General features: G+C 49.6%; 1 protein-coding gene across 1 annotated transcript in view; it reads left to right on the forward strand.

Moving 5' to 3' along the window:
* The first annotated feature begins 1947 nt into the window (after positions 1-1947).
* UBASH3A (ubiquitin associated and SH3 domain containing A) overlaps positions 1948-13281 on the forward strand; it is a 44531-nt gene continuing 33197 nt past the window's right edge. The window contains exons 1-5 of the mRNA XM_008576909.1: positions 1948-2133; positions 4016-4069; positions 6615-6801; positions 8747-8945; positions 12641-12810. Coding sequence (XP_008575131.1) covers positions 2021-2133; positions 4016-4069; positions 6615-6801; positions 8747-8945; positions 12641-12810 — 723 coding nt within the window. The 5' untranslated portion in view covers positions 1948-2020. The remainder of the gene's footprint in view (positions 2134-4015; positions 4070-6614; positions 6802-8746; positions 8946-12640; positions 12811-13281) is intronic.

Here is a 13281-nt window from a genome sequence, read left to right on the forward strand (position 1 = left end):
TAGAGTCAGAAACAGACTAACATATATGCAACCAACTGATTTATAGTAAATGTTCTACACCAATTCACTAGCCAAGGATGGCCCTTTCAATGGGAAAAATAATGAAACTTCACCCTTACCTCACACCATACACAAATGGATTCAAATGGATTGTAGAGCTAAATATGAATGGTAAAAGTATAAAACTTCTAGAACAAAACAATCTTCATCAATGTTGCATTAAGAATTTCTTAAACAGGGTGCAAAAAACTCTAACCAGAATTTGCACAAATTGATAAGAAAAAGCAAACAACTCAATGAAAAAAATGAGCAGAAACTATAAACGGGCACTTCTCCAAAGAGGATATTAAATGAACAGTACACCTGTGAAATGATGCTCAATATCACTATCCTTGAGAAATGCAGATTGGAACCACAGTGATACACCACCACACACTCACCAAAATAGCTAAAATTAAAGAGACTGCTAGCATCAAGTGTGGGCAAGAATCCAGTGTAGTCAGAACTCCCATCCACTGTTGTGAGAGGGCAGTTGGTACATCTGCTATGTGAAACTGCTTGGCAGTTTCTAACGAAGTATGCACAAGCCCGTGACCCAGCAATCCCACTCCTAGCAGAAATGCATACATAGGACACTAAAAGACACATGCGGAATGTCTTCAGCAGCATTATTCATAATAGCCAAACAAATGAAAACCACCCGAACGTACATCAACAGAGAAATGGAGAGATGAATCATGATACACTTATCAAACAGAACGCTACACAGCAATGACAGTGAACTAACTCGGACTACAAGCAATAACAAGGATAAATTTTACAAACATAATTTTGGGCAAAAGAAACCAGACTTGAAAGAATACGTGCTATACAGTTCTACTTACATGAGGCTCAAAACTAGGCACAGTGAACGTGCAAGTGAGCATAGCAGGTACCTTTGCAGGGGAGGGGAGACAACCAGGAGGAGGCTGAGTGGGGGCAGGAGTGCTTCTGAGGTCTGAGAATGTTCTAGAGCAGGCCTTCTGCACCTTGGCACTACCCACATTTGGGGCCAATGGTTTTTTGTTGCGGAGAAGTAAATCTTATCCCGTGAACCGCAGCATTCCTGGCCTCTACCCACGAGGTGCACAATACCTCCCCCGCCACCAGTCGTGACAACCAAAAATGTCTCCAGACATTGTCAGATGTCCCCTTGGGTGGCAGAGGTGCAAAATACCCCTGGCTGCAGATCAGTGTTTTATTGCTAGTCCTGGGAGTCGTAGGGGTGTGTGCTCACTTTACCAAAATTCCTTGTGCTGTACACGTGTGATTTGCCATCTTCTCTGTATGCACATTAAACTTTTTAAAAAAATTTAAGTTAAAGAACAAGTCAATGAACAACTAAAAGGACCAAAGTTTTAGAGCAAGCAGGGACAATAGATCCAGTGTAGTTTAATGTCTCGTTTGCAGACATGGAGACGGAGATCCAGGGTCGCTCAGGGTGGGCGGTCTTCTCTGTATGCACATTAAACTTTTTTAAAAATTTTAAATTAAAGAACAAGTCAATGAACAACTAAAAGAACCAAAGTTTTAGAGCAAGCAGGGACAATAGATCCAGTGTAGTTTAATGTCTCATTTGCAGACAAGGAGATGGAGATCCAGGGTCGCTCAGGGTGGGCGGCGGAGAACTCCCACCGCGGACTGCTGCTCCCGTTTCCTTCCTCCGTGCTGTCGTGTGTTCTTGCTCCCAGCTGCCACGCAAGTCGGTATAGACGCTGATCCCACACAGGGACTCAGTTGGACCTTCAGGTCCTGAGCCCTGTTGTGGAAACAGTAAGGGCTGGTGTGAGCTGCATCAGCTCCCTGCAAGGAGAATTCTGAAAACCTATGTCTCATGCAAACAGGATATTAGCTTTTGTCAGAAAGATCAAAAAGGGCTTGAGGTTTTTCTTCGGGGCCTCCGCCTCTCCCCCTTTCTCTTCTCACTTTATCTGCTCGGTTCAGCTTGCAGGCCAGCCTCTTGCACTGCGGGCAGGAAGAGATGGCAGCAGGGGAGACGCAGCTCTACGCCAAGGTCTCCAACAAGCTCAAGGGCCGCCGCCCGCCCTCAATCCTGGACCCCCTCCTGGCCATGGGCTTCCCGGCGCACACCGCGTGAGTACTGCCAGCGCCGCACCCGGGGGCATGTGCCCGGGTCCTGGAGGCTGGCTGGGGGGGCTGGAGACCCTCCTGCCGCCCCCTCAGCACCGCAGCGCCTGGGCGCTGGCTTCCTGTTGCAGCAGTGCACCTCGCAGGGGCAGAGATCGTCTCAAAAGAAGGCCTTTTCCTACTTTTTACAAAGGAGATGATCTTTACCTCTGAAAGACCAGCTCCACTGGCCGGCTGATGGGGGGACCCGGAAGTTGTGAAAATTAGAAATCAGGTGTTACTCGGGCCACCCCCTTCTTTGGGGTTTGGAGGAGTGTGGGGCCTGGTTGTAGCCTCTTTGTGTGCAGCTCAGTGACTCTGACTGTGACATTCAAGGTATTTCAGACTCTGATGTGAAGGGCCCCAAAGCCACTGAGTCTCCAGCGCTGTTGAGAGAGTAGTCAGCAAGATCATGTTTCTGAATAGTATAGGGAAAGCCCTTTATCCATAGGCACAGTCTCCTGAATGTCCAGTAACAAAGCAAAATGGTTGAGAAACTACAGAAAAGGTGTCAGCGCCTCCTACTTACGCAAGAAGGTCGGTATGTGGCAAATGTCAGCGTTAGATATTACCGCTCTCAGAGAGGGAACAAACCAATATGGACGTTGGGTTACAGCTGTCACAGCAAGGGGTTTCTTAGATCTGGTCCTCCACAGAGGCTTATTTACACGAAAAGTTTAAGTCACCTGGGGTCTGGGAGGGAGCCAAGCCTTCCTTCGACATTATAGCAAAACTGGATGAAGTAACTTTGGAGCTACACGCCTCTCTTCTCCCCAAATCAGGGCTTTGTCCTCACTGTTAGGCTCATGGTAAATCAGGGATCTGTCAAAAGGGAAAGGGTGGCTGCCGTGTGTGGGACATCTTCCCCACGCCACTCCCCCGCCTGGGTGGAGACGCAGGGCACCGAGGGCAGGGCGCCAGCCAGGCCTCCGCCACTGACCGAGCCACACCGTGTCTCACTACTAACATTGTGGCGCCTCACATGCAAAATCCTTCTAGTGTAAACCTTAGATTCGTGTTGCGGGAGAGAAATGTGTTCTAAACGTCTTGCTTAGGCTGGAGTACCTCAAAGTAAGGTTCCGGCCAAGGCCTCCCTGTGAAAGAAAGCCTCTCCAGGTAGCTGCATGCCCGTCGGATTCCCCAAAATACAGCGCTGGCCAGCACCGCGGTGGGTGCCTCGTGCTGTTTCTGGCCTGCATTCCTGAATAAATTACCTTAGCCATTCCACTCTGTTCAGTTTGGTCCAGTTCAGCTAAATTCAATGTACATACCTCCCAGGTGACAATGGTGGATGTCCAGGGCCCTTGCGGTGGCAGGGGAAACTCGTGGGCACAGTGCATCGTGAGGAGTCCCTGGGCAGTGGGAAGCCAGTGGAGGGCTGCAGGCAGCCTGTCTGTGCGGCCTGGGAAGGGAGGCTGCCTGGAGGAGGAGGCAGGCTTGAGCTGAGCCTCACAGGGTCGGTGGGATCTCACTGAGGGGTGCTGGGGAGGCTGCATTTGATGGGTGGGACGGTTTTGCTCTGGTACAGGATGTGGGGGAGGTGGGAGATGGACTGCAGGAGTGGACAGAGGCCGGTCTGGGGCACTCGGATGCCAGGCCAAGGACTGAAGTGGGAGCCTTGGGAGGAAGGTGAGTAGAGAGATTCAAGCAGGTCAGCATTGTCAAAAAGCACAGTGATGGTCATGTGGGGGACCGAGACCTGGGCACCAAGCTCCCAGCCGGGAAGCCTAGCAGGCGGGCCTCACCAGGAGGACGCCCTGAAGGCCTGCTGTATGGAGGCCACCCCCTGCTTCTCCCACCCATCCCAAAGAGTGGACAACTCTGAGTGTCCTGTGTTTATTTTCTGCAGGCTAAAAGCGCTGGCAGCCACTGGAAGAAAGACAGTGGAGGAGGCCTCTGACTGGTGAGTGGGGCTGTCAGCAGAGACGCAGGAACTCCCAGGGGGACCCCGGGAGGTGCCCAGCACCCTCTGGGCAGGAGGGACCACTATGCAAATGAAACATGGTCACCTGGAGCCTACCCGCCAGCACCAGGGGAGAAGCCAGAGCCCTCGTTTAAGATGGAAAGAGAAAGGAGAACTTTGAACAAAGCTTTTTTCACTGAAAAATCCAAATTCAACTCTTCAAAGAAGAGAAAAACTTATGTGATTTGTTGAATAAATAGGGAGGAGCCACTTTTGCTGATATAAAATCTCTATTTTTGCTAATATAAAGTCCCACGCTGTCAGGCTGCCTGGTGGGAAGGGAAGGCACTGGTGGCCCTGAATTCCCCCCCAAGGCATCAGTACCAGGTGGTGGGTTGGGGTGAGAGCTCTGGGTCGACGCAGCCAGCCCACACGCAAGCCATGAGACTCCACAGGCCGCCCACTGCCACGGGCCTCAGTTTGCAGAGAATCAAGAAGATTCTCTGAAACCTGTTCTCTAAAACCCTGTCCAGCCTGAATGTGCCACACTCCCGTTACTCTGCCCTGAGGCAGAAAGTCCCTCACGCTCTGATCTGAAAGCACACGACACAAGCCAGGTCCTACAGGGCCGGACTGTCGTCCCCAAGCAGGATGACAAGTAAAACTGAAATAGGTCTCGGAGTGTCTGAATGTTCTCAATGGGAACCCCCTTCCTCCTCTGAAAACTCCAGGCCAAGGGCAAAATACATAGCCCCTCCCTGGGACAAAGGGAAATGCCCAGAAGCCTCTGAGTTCGTCCAGCTCTAAAGTATGTCTGAATGTTCTCAATGGGAACCCCCTTCCTCCTCTGAAAACTCCAGGCCAAGGGCAAAATATGTAGCCCCTCCCTGGGACAAAGGGAAATGCCCAGAAGCCTCTGAGTTCGTCCAGCTCTAAAGTCAGCTGCCCAATTTGAACTCAAAACCAAGCCCCCTGCAGTGAGGTGCACGGCCAGTCCCTGCCGGTTATGACCCATCCAGTGAGACAAGGAGACCTGCCAGGGAATGATGGGGAGACAGTGGAGTACCCTAGACTCAGCCAAGAATGGGCCAACATCTCACTAGTAATCAGGGAAATGCAAATTAAGATACCATTAAAACAAAAAAGGAGCTTCAAGAGTAGTCGAGGCAAGGCAGGGGTGGCCTCACACTCTACCAGCTGCACTATGAAGGCAGCCTGGGTGTCCACCGACATCGAGAGTGTGTGTAGTGAACACCCAGCAGCTCCACGGCCAAGCACAGTCCCTGGAGAAACACAGGGCCGAGAAGACACGTACAGAGATCTTCATTACGTGTTATTTTTTTCAAAGGAAAACAATTTAAGTCTCCACATGAGAATGCACAAGTGCAATGTTACATGTGCGTATGATGGACTATTACACAGCCTTTAAAAGACTCACAGGAGCAACCTTAACTTGATGTGCATGTGCCAACGTGGATAAATTGCAAAAACGTATTGTGGAGTAAAAATGCAAGCTGCAGAATAATCTGAACAATAGTTTATTATTTATAGAAAACACACACGAGAGCTATCCTTAGATTTGTTACTTAGATTTCTGGGAAAAAACAAAGCAAATTTATAATTGGGGTTAACTCCAGAAAGGGGGAAGAAGGGAAACAGGATGTGAAGGGGTATATCTCCCTCTATATTTTCTATCAAAGAGAATGTGTTTGTGCGTAAGTAATGTTTTCCCAAGTGACTGGATGCTCCTTTCTAAACTCAATATTATATGACGAGCACTTCTTTGAGTCACTAGAAATTCTTCAAGCCATAGTTTCTAATGAATACATGATAAATAGATTTACTATCATTTGTCTAATTTTTCCTTCTTTCTCTATAATAAATATTTTATTTATAGTTTCGTCTATACGTTTTACTCTTTCCTGGGAACAAATTCCTGGAAGTAGAATTATTGGTTCAAAGGGTATAAGTATTTTAAGGCTCTTGATATAAAATCAAATTGTTTTACATAAAGGTTGTACAAATTCATCCTGAAGTCTCACTGCACCTTTGACACAACTGAGCATAACTTATATCCTTTAAAGCAAGTATGTTTTAATTTGACAGATGAGGAAAATGATGTCTCATGGTTTTAATTCTGTTTTTATTACTAATGAGAAAGAACCTGTATTTTGGGTTGTATATGATATTTCCTTGTTTTCAAAATAACTTCCTGAATCTACAGAAAATATAGTAGCCCCTTAAATTTTGTCTAGTTTTTTGTGGTTTTGATTTTTGTATTTAACTTGAAGTTTAAGATGAAATTTCAACTTCCTCTTATTTTCTCTGTCTTTGGCTTTGGACTCAGTGCAGCCTGGGTCTGAGTGCAGGGGCAGCTGGCCAGCCCCGCTGCCTGGCACCTCTCACCCATGGCACGGCTGGAGGGTGAATCTGGGTAATGTGCGTACACTGCGTGCTCAGCCTGCCCAGGATTTTGAGTTGCTGTCGTTGCTATCATTTGTCCTCATCATGACACGAGGTGAAGGTGGCCTCTTCTCTGCCACAGGCTGCGTTGTCACTGCAATGACCCTTCCCTGGATGACCCCATCCCGCAGGAGTATGCCCTTTTCCTCTGTCCCACGGGGCCCCTGCTGGAAAGACTTCAGGAGTTCTGGAGGGAGAGCAAGCGTCAGTGTGCGAAGAACAGAGCTCATGAGGTCTTCCCGCACGTGACCCTCTGTGACTTCTTCACGGTGAGTTGGCCCCGGCGTGCCTTGCATGCCAGTGCCACAGCAGCTCAAGTCATTTTTCTGTGATAACCAGGAATGATAGAACAAAACTGATCCACTTCAATGAAATGGTCCAGAACTGCAGTATTTGCTGGCCCCTTGTGTGGGCCATCCTCCGCTTTCCTCCTCGCCTTCATCTGGACAACTCCTATTCATCCTTCAGGACCCCACTTGTTTATCCCCACTGTTTTTCAAGTTTTCCCCAGCTCCGCAGGCAGAAGTTGTTCCCCTTTCTGTTCCTGCTGTCTTTTTGTTTATATCTCCAGTGGTGCTTTCGTGTTGTATGACATTGTGTCCAGGGCAGCTCTGCATCCGTCACCAGACTGAGTCCCTTAAGGGAAGGCATGTGCTCAGTCACCTTTGTACTCCCAGAGACGAGCATAGCATTTCAAATAGAGCAGGTGCTTCCTAAGTGTGTGATGAGTCAGCTGAAGAAGGGGTGACTGTAGGCTCTTCACAGATGAAGTTGTCTCAGAGCAGCCCTCTGATTTAGAAGATGGTTGAATAAGGAGGTACGGGGAGGTGAGCAGGACGTGGGGGCTGCTCAGAAGAGAAGGAGGTACAAGGACAAGGGAGGGAGGGATAGGCGTCTACTTCCTCCGAGGCTCCCATCAGAGGAACCTGGAGAGGGACACCCACTTCCACTGTTCCCGGGCCTGCCCCAGCGCTGCTGTCAGCTCCCCAGCCCACGGCCATCCCACCCCTAGGTGGTCAGCTGAGCGCCCCCTGCAGGCATCATCTGTTCTGGCCATTTTGAGGGATTCCCCTCCATTCCAACTCCAGGCTCCAGAGTGCTGGGGGAAGGGGAAAGCAAACCTCTGCAGGAGAAAGGTTTCTAGAAGACATCCCAGGAGAAGCAGCACCTTCCAAAGCCTCTTTTCATCACCCCAGTTTTCCTGAGACTTGGGGGACTCTCAGACACAGTACTAAACCCAGGAAAGTCACAGGCAAACTGGGTCAGTTGGTCACCCTACGTTGACATCGATGGCATTTGTGACAGTCAGACTCCTCTGGCTTGCCATCAGGAGCTCAACAGGGAAGGGAAAGGCAGCCAAAGCCTGTGGTGAAACGTAGTCTCAGAAATCAGATAGGCTCAGTGACAGTGGTGAGAGAGCAGAACTCAGCCCCCCAGCTGCTGCCCTTCCCCTAGAGATTCACACACACACACACACACACACACACACACACACACACACACATACACATGCATGTACATTGCATATACACACAGAGACACACACATGTACACTGCATATACACAAACATACACACACGTACACTGCATATACACACACACGTACAGTGCATATACACACACGTACATTGCACACACACAGAGAGACAACATGCACAGACACACATGCACACACAGAGACACACATGTACATACACACAGAGAAAGACACACAAACACACACAGAGAGACACACATGTACACACATGCATACACACAGGTGGAAGGCTCAGCGGCTGGAGGTGCCAGCTAACTGCTCCCTTCACCACTGGTTCTGAGCAGTGTACCCCTGCAGCCTCTGGGTCTCCTGGCAGCCGACCCACAATCCTGAGCAAAGCTATGGTCCTGGGAGTACAGAAAAGGGACTGGCCAGGAGGTGCTGTAGGGATGAAGCCAACATGACACAAAGGAGGGACGCAGTTAATCATGAGGGGATCTCCAAACTGGGTCCTTACAGGAGATTCCATTCCAAAGAGAATTCTCCTAAAATATCTAAAAAATGGAGGTCCAGGCATAGAACAGATCCATAACCCCACATACACAGGGACTATATAATTTGTTTTAACATTTTGAACAGAAAAGTCTCACTTTGCTGCATGGTTTTTATAAATTGAATTAATTGGTGGCTTTCCAACAGAAGGTGAGAAAACACATTCTCTGTCCCTTTTCCCTTAGTGTGAAGACCAGAAGGTGGACTGTCTGTATGAGGCTCTAAAGAGAGCTGGGGACCGGGTCCTGGGTTCCTTCCCCTCGGTTGTCCCTCTGGTTCTCCATTCTTCCGTCAGCTACCTTGGCTTCTTCCTGAACGGCACCCCCGCTGAAGTTATCCGTGAGTTTGCCATGATGTTCGCCACGGAAGCATCTGTCTTGGCAGGTAGGCAGCCCACTTGACTCCAAACACAGGGCCTGGCTAACAGCAAGTGATGGGCCGTGCCTGCCCACTTGGGCGTGTGGGTGGTTTCCAGGGGGCAGCGTCCAGCAGCCATGGTCAGACAGCGGGGGGGCTTTCTTCTAGGCTGCCCGTGCCCAGGCATTCTATCTTCCCCTTCTCCAACGTCAGCCAGTCATGATGACACAGATTTCACTTGTGGCCCAACCATTTGACTAGAGCCACCTAATGAGCTACTATGTCCTTCAAAACTAAACATATAGAGAGCTCCTAGACCAACAGTGGTCTTTTCTTTAAGTAGAATTTGCCTTGTTTGCATCGATGTGGTTTTCACATCAGCTGGCTTAGTGATGTGCCAGCAACCTGGTAAACTGTCCCAGAGGGTGTCCCCAGCACCCAGCATGAGCTCGTGGGGTCACAAGCTCATGCACACAGCAGGGCCAGGGCCTCCCAAGCCCCTCATCCTTACCTGGGAGAAACACAAGTCCTATGTGATTTCTTTCAATTTTTAGGTTTGAGCTCAGTCTTTTCTCCTCGGCCTCTCAGGGGAAAGATTATCCAGAGTCAGTTGCAGAATCTGCAAAATTCCCTTTTCTCCAAACACCAGCCCTAGCCTAGAGACAAAGGCCACCTCTGGGGTGTGGTGGAGAAAATTCTGGACTTGACACTAGAAGATGAGAATTTTTCCTGAGTCTCTGATTAGTGGTGTGACTTTAATCAATTCATTTCAACTGCTTGTCTTTTTTCTTTCTCTATGAAATGGTAAGGGCCCTGGCTCTTCAATGAGCAGTGTTGCCTATTTTGTGGACCCTCCCCCCATAGCTCCTGCACATAGAAGGTGCTCGATGCTGTCATGATTTGCTGATTCTGAACCTTGAGGAGGCCACGGTGTCCTGGTAGGAAGACCCTTCCTGTCTCTCCCCCAAAGTTAGTCCGCCCTGTGCTCAGACCTGTATGAATGCAGATCCTGGCCCCACAAATAAATCCATAAATCCCAGGTTCCGCTTGGAGCCTGGCTGGTTAGTCTGGGGATCATATTTGCTAGATAATTATGAAATCACCCCAGGTCATTGTGGATTCGTCTTTGAACCTTGAGGAGGCCACGGTGTCCTGGTAGGAAGACCCTTCCTGTCTCTCCCCCAAAGTTAGTCCACCCTGTGCTCAGACCTGTATGAATGCAGATCCTGGCCCCACAAATAAATCCATAAATCCCAGGCTGGTGAGTCTGGGGATCATATTTGCTAGATAATTATGAAATCACCCCAGGTCATTGTGGATTCGTCTCCTTTATCAGCTGATGGCTCTTTCATGTCCTTTCCTCTACAAGGACAATGTGGTTCCTGTCCTGGTCAGCCACCAGCCACTTGCCTCTGGGCAGGCAGCTCACCTATGCTTCATGCCCCCCAGGGGTCTCATTGTCCTCCTCTTAGAAATGGGAAGACTGAGGCTACAAAGGGCAAAGTGCCTGCCCAAGCTCACTGTGTTGTGGTGAGTGGTGTCCCCTAAGAATTTAAGTCACCAGGAACCTCAGAATGTGACTGTATTAGGGTTCTCCAGAGAGCAGAGCCAATAGGATATGTTATAAATACATGAGAGGGGATTTATTAGGGGAATTGGCTCATGTGATTGTGAAGAGAAATCCCGTGATAGACCGTCTGCAAACTGGATGCCAGCAGCATGGCTTGGTCCAAGTCCTAAGTCCTCAAAACCAGGGAAGCCAATGGTGTCCTTGGTGTAAGTCCTGGAACCCAAAAGCTGAAGAGTCTCGAGCTCTGATGTCCACAGACAGGAGAGCAGAGTTTATCCCACCTCCAGTGGATAGAGAGAGGTTCACCTTTTTTCTCCATTTTTGTTCTCTCCAGGCCCCCAGTGGATTGGATGGTTCCCACCCATATTGAGGGCAGATCTTTCCCACCCAGTCCACTCAGGCTGTCATGCTAATCTCTTCTAGAGACACCCTCATGGACACACCTAAAAAGATAGCTTTACCAGGTTTCTTGGTATTCCTAAATCTAATCAAGTTGACACCTTATTTGGAAAGAGGGTCTTTGCAGATGTAATTAGTTCAGATGAGATCACACTGGATTAGGGTGGGCCCTAAATCCATTGACTGGTGTCCTCATAAGAAGGAAAGAGGACACACAGAGACAGAGAAGAGAAGGCCATGTGATGACCAAGGCAGAAATTGGAGTGATATGGCCACAAACCAAGGGATGCCTGGGGCCACCAGAAGCTAGAAGAGGCAGGAAGGATCTTTCCCTAGAGCCTTCATAGGACACCTGGCCCTGCCAACACTTTGATTTTGGACTTCTGGTCTCCAGAACTATTAGAATAAGTTTCTGTTGTTTTAAGTCCCCAGTGTGTGGCAATTTGTTATAGTAGTCCCAGGAAAGCAGTGCAATCCTCTGCCCAGTTCTGGTGGAGATGAAACCAGCCCGGGTCTGGAGCCACAGAGGGAAGAAAAGACAAGGGCCATTCAGAAGTTGGTGTGACTCACTCCTATGTCACCCTGACAACAGCCAGTGGTGAGTCTTTCCCAGGCCACACTGGCTCACATGGCAAGGACGTCTTCCCCCACTGCTAAAAAATTCATAAAAGGAATTTCCCCACCACCCACACACTCCTGCTTTAGGCTGCTCAGCCCAGCAGTTCAGGGATTGCTTAGAACCTCGAGGGTTTCTAGTCTGCCGCTAAAGACTCACCTGCACTGTGGAAGGCCTCGGCGGGGCCCAGTGGCGTGGCTCCCAGGAAGTGCTTGCATACGCCTGGACATTTTTTAGGGGGATCAGATCCTGTTTGTTTGTAAATGATGCTGTGGAGCGGTGGCAGTACCTACTTGTTACTGAGAAACCACTGGAGAAGCAAGTTAATGAACTGATTTCCTGCCCCAACCCCAGCAGACACCTGTCACTGTCCTCAAGTTACTACTGTCAAAAGAGAAGTTGAGTCAGATCAAGCCACTCCGCCAAGGTCACCCTGCCAACAAGGGCACAATGGGGTGGAAAGGAAGGTCTGTCCAAAACCAAAGTCTGTGTAGTTCCCATCATGACGCCGACCGCCTCCCCAGGACGTAAAATAGTTTGTGGCCAGCTGCAATCAGACCCTGGCTGTCTCAGTGATGCCAGCCACTCTGCTCACTGACCTGAGAGCCTTACAGGGAGGGCAGACGTGTCACTCCAAAAGACACGGGGCTTGGCCACTCCCAGGGCTTCCTGCTTGACCCAAGTCAGGCAGAAGTTTGAGACACTGTATGCTTTACAAAGTTTTGTTACTTATGGAATTTTCTTCCTGAGACGCCGCATTTGGACAAAAAGCTGTTGACCTGGTGCAGAACCTGTGGGCCCAGGACTACAAGAAATATGCACAACCAGGCACAAAGAAGCAGTCTGCTCTGTACATTTGAATCATTTGTTTGGGCATCTATTTTGCAAATTGATAGTCCCAGAGGTCCTGAACCCACATCTCCACACCCTTGTCTTTATTTCCTTGAAAAACCTGCAGGTATCCAACCATCTCCTTTATCATATGAACCCGGAGAGGCCACAATGCGGGCAAGTCCTTGCCTTGTCTACGAAGCCCGATGCCAAGAGATGGGGGGTGGAGGCAGGAGGCGCCACATGTGAAGGCATTTCTGCCGCGATCCCCGGTGTGGAGCACTGACGGTTTACCTGCTCCCACAGACTGCTCCGTGAAGCCTTGCACCAAGCAGCTGCATCTGACCCTGGCCCACAAGTTCTACCCCCACCACCAGAGGACACTGGAGCAGCTGGCCAGAGCCATCCCACCTGGCCACCCCTGCCAGTGGACCGCAGCGCTATACTCCCGAGACATGCGCTTCGTGCACTACCAGGTGAGAACCCCCGGGCTGGCTGGGGTGCACCCCACCCTCTCCATAGGGAAGGAATGAGAAAACGGCCTTGCCTGACAGCACTTGCCCCTGGGGCCCCTGAATGCAGACGTTGTAGTGGAAGGGAGGACTTCTGTTCCTTCTCTAAAACTGTTTCCTTTCTTGTGCAATTTGAAACTAGCATTCTTCTATAGACAAGTTGTAGAGGTGTTGCTTTGTGTTGCTTTGCCCCCCACGGATTTGTCACCTCACTTCCCCTGGGTGACAGAGATGCAAAGGATTACTCAAAGCCCATCTCTTTTGAGCAGTGAGAGGCCCGGAAGTGGTTAATCTCCTGCCAGAACCCTCAAGCGAGAGGGATCCCTTCCTTGGGAAATTAACGCCAAATTGCGGTTCTCTTGCAGCATTTATTTTCCAGACCAGGAAATTACAGAAAGAGAACATAGGTGGGGTTATAGTTTAACAATATAGGCC

This window comes from Galeopterus variegatus, unplaced genomic scaffold (genome assembly GCF_000696425.1).
Source record: "Galeopterus variegatus unplaced genomic scaffold, G_variegatus-3.0.2 Scaffold1427, whole genome shotgun sequence".
NCBI classification, from domain to species: Eukaryota; Metazoa; Chordata; class Mammalia; order Dermoptera; family Cynocephalidae; genus Galeopterus; species Galeopterus variegatus.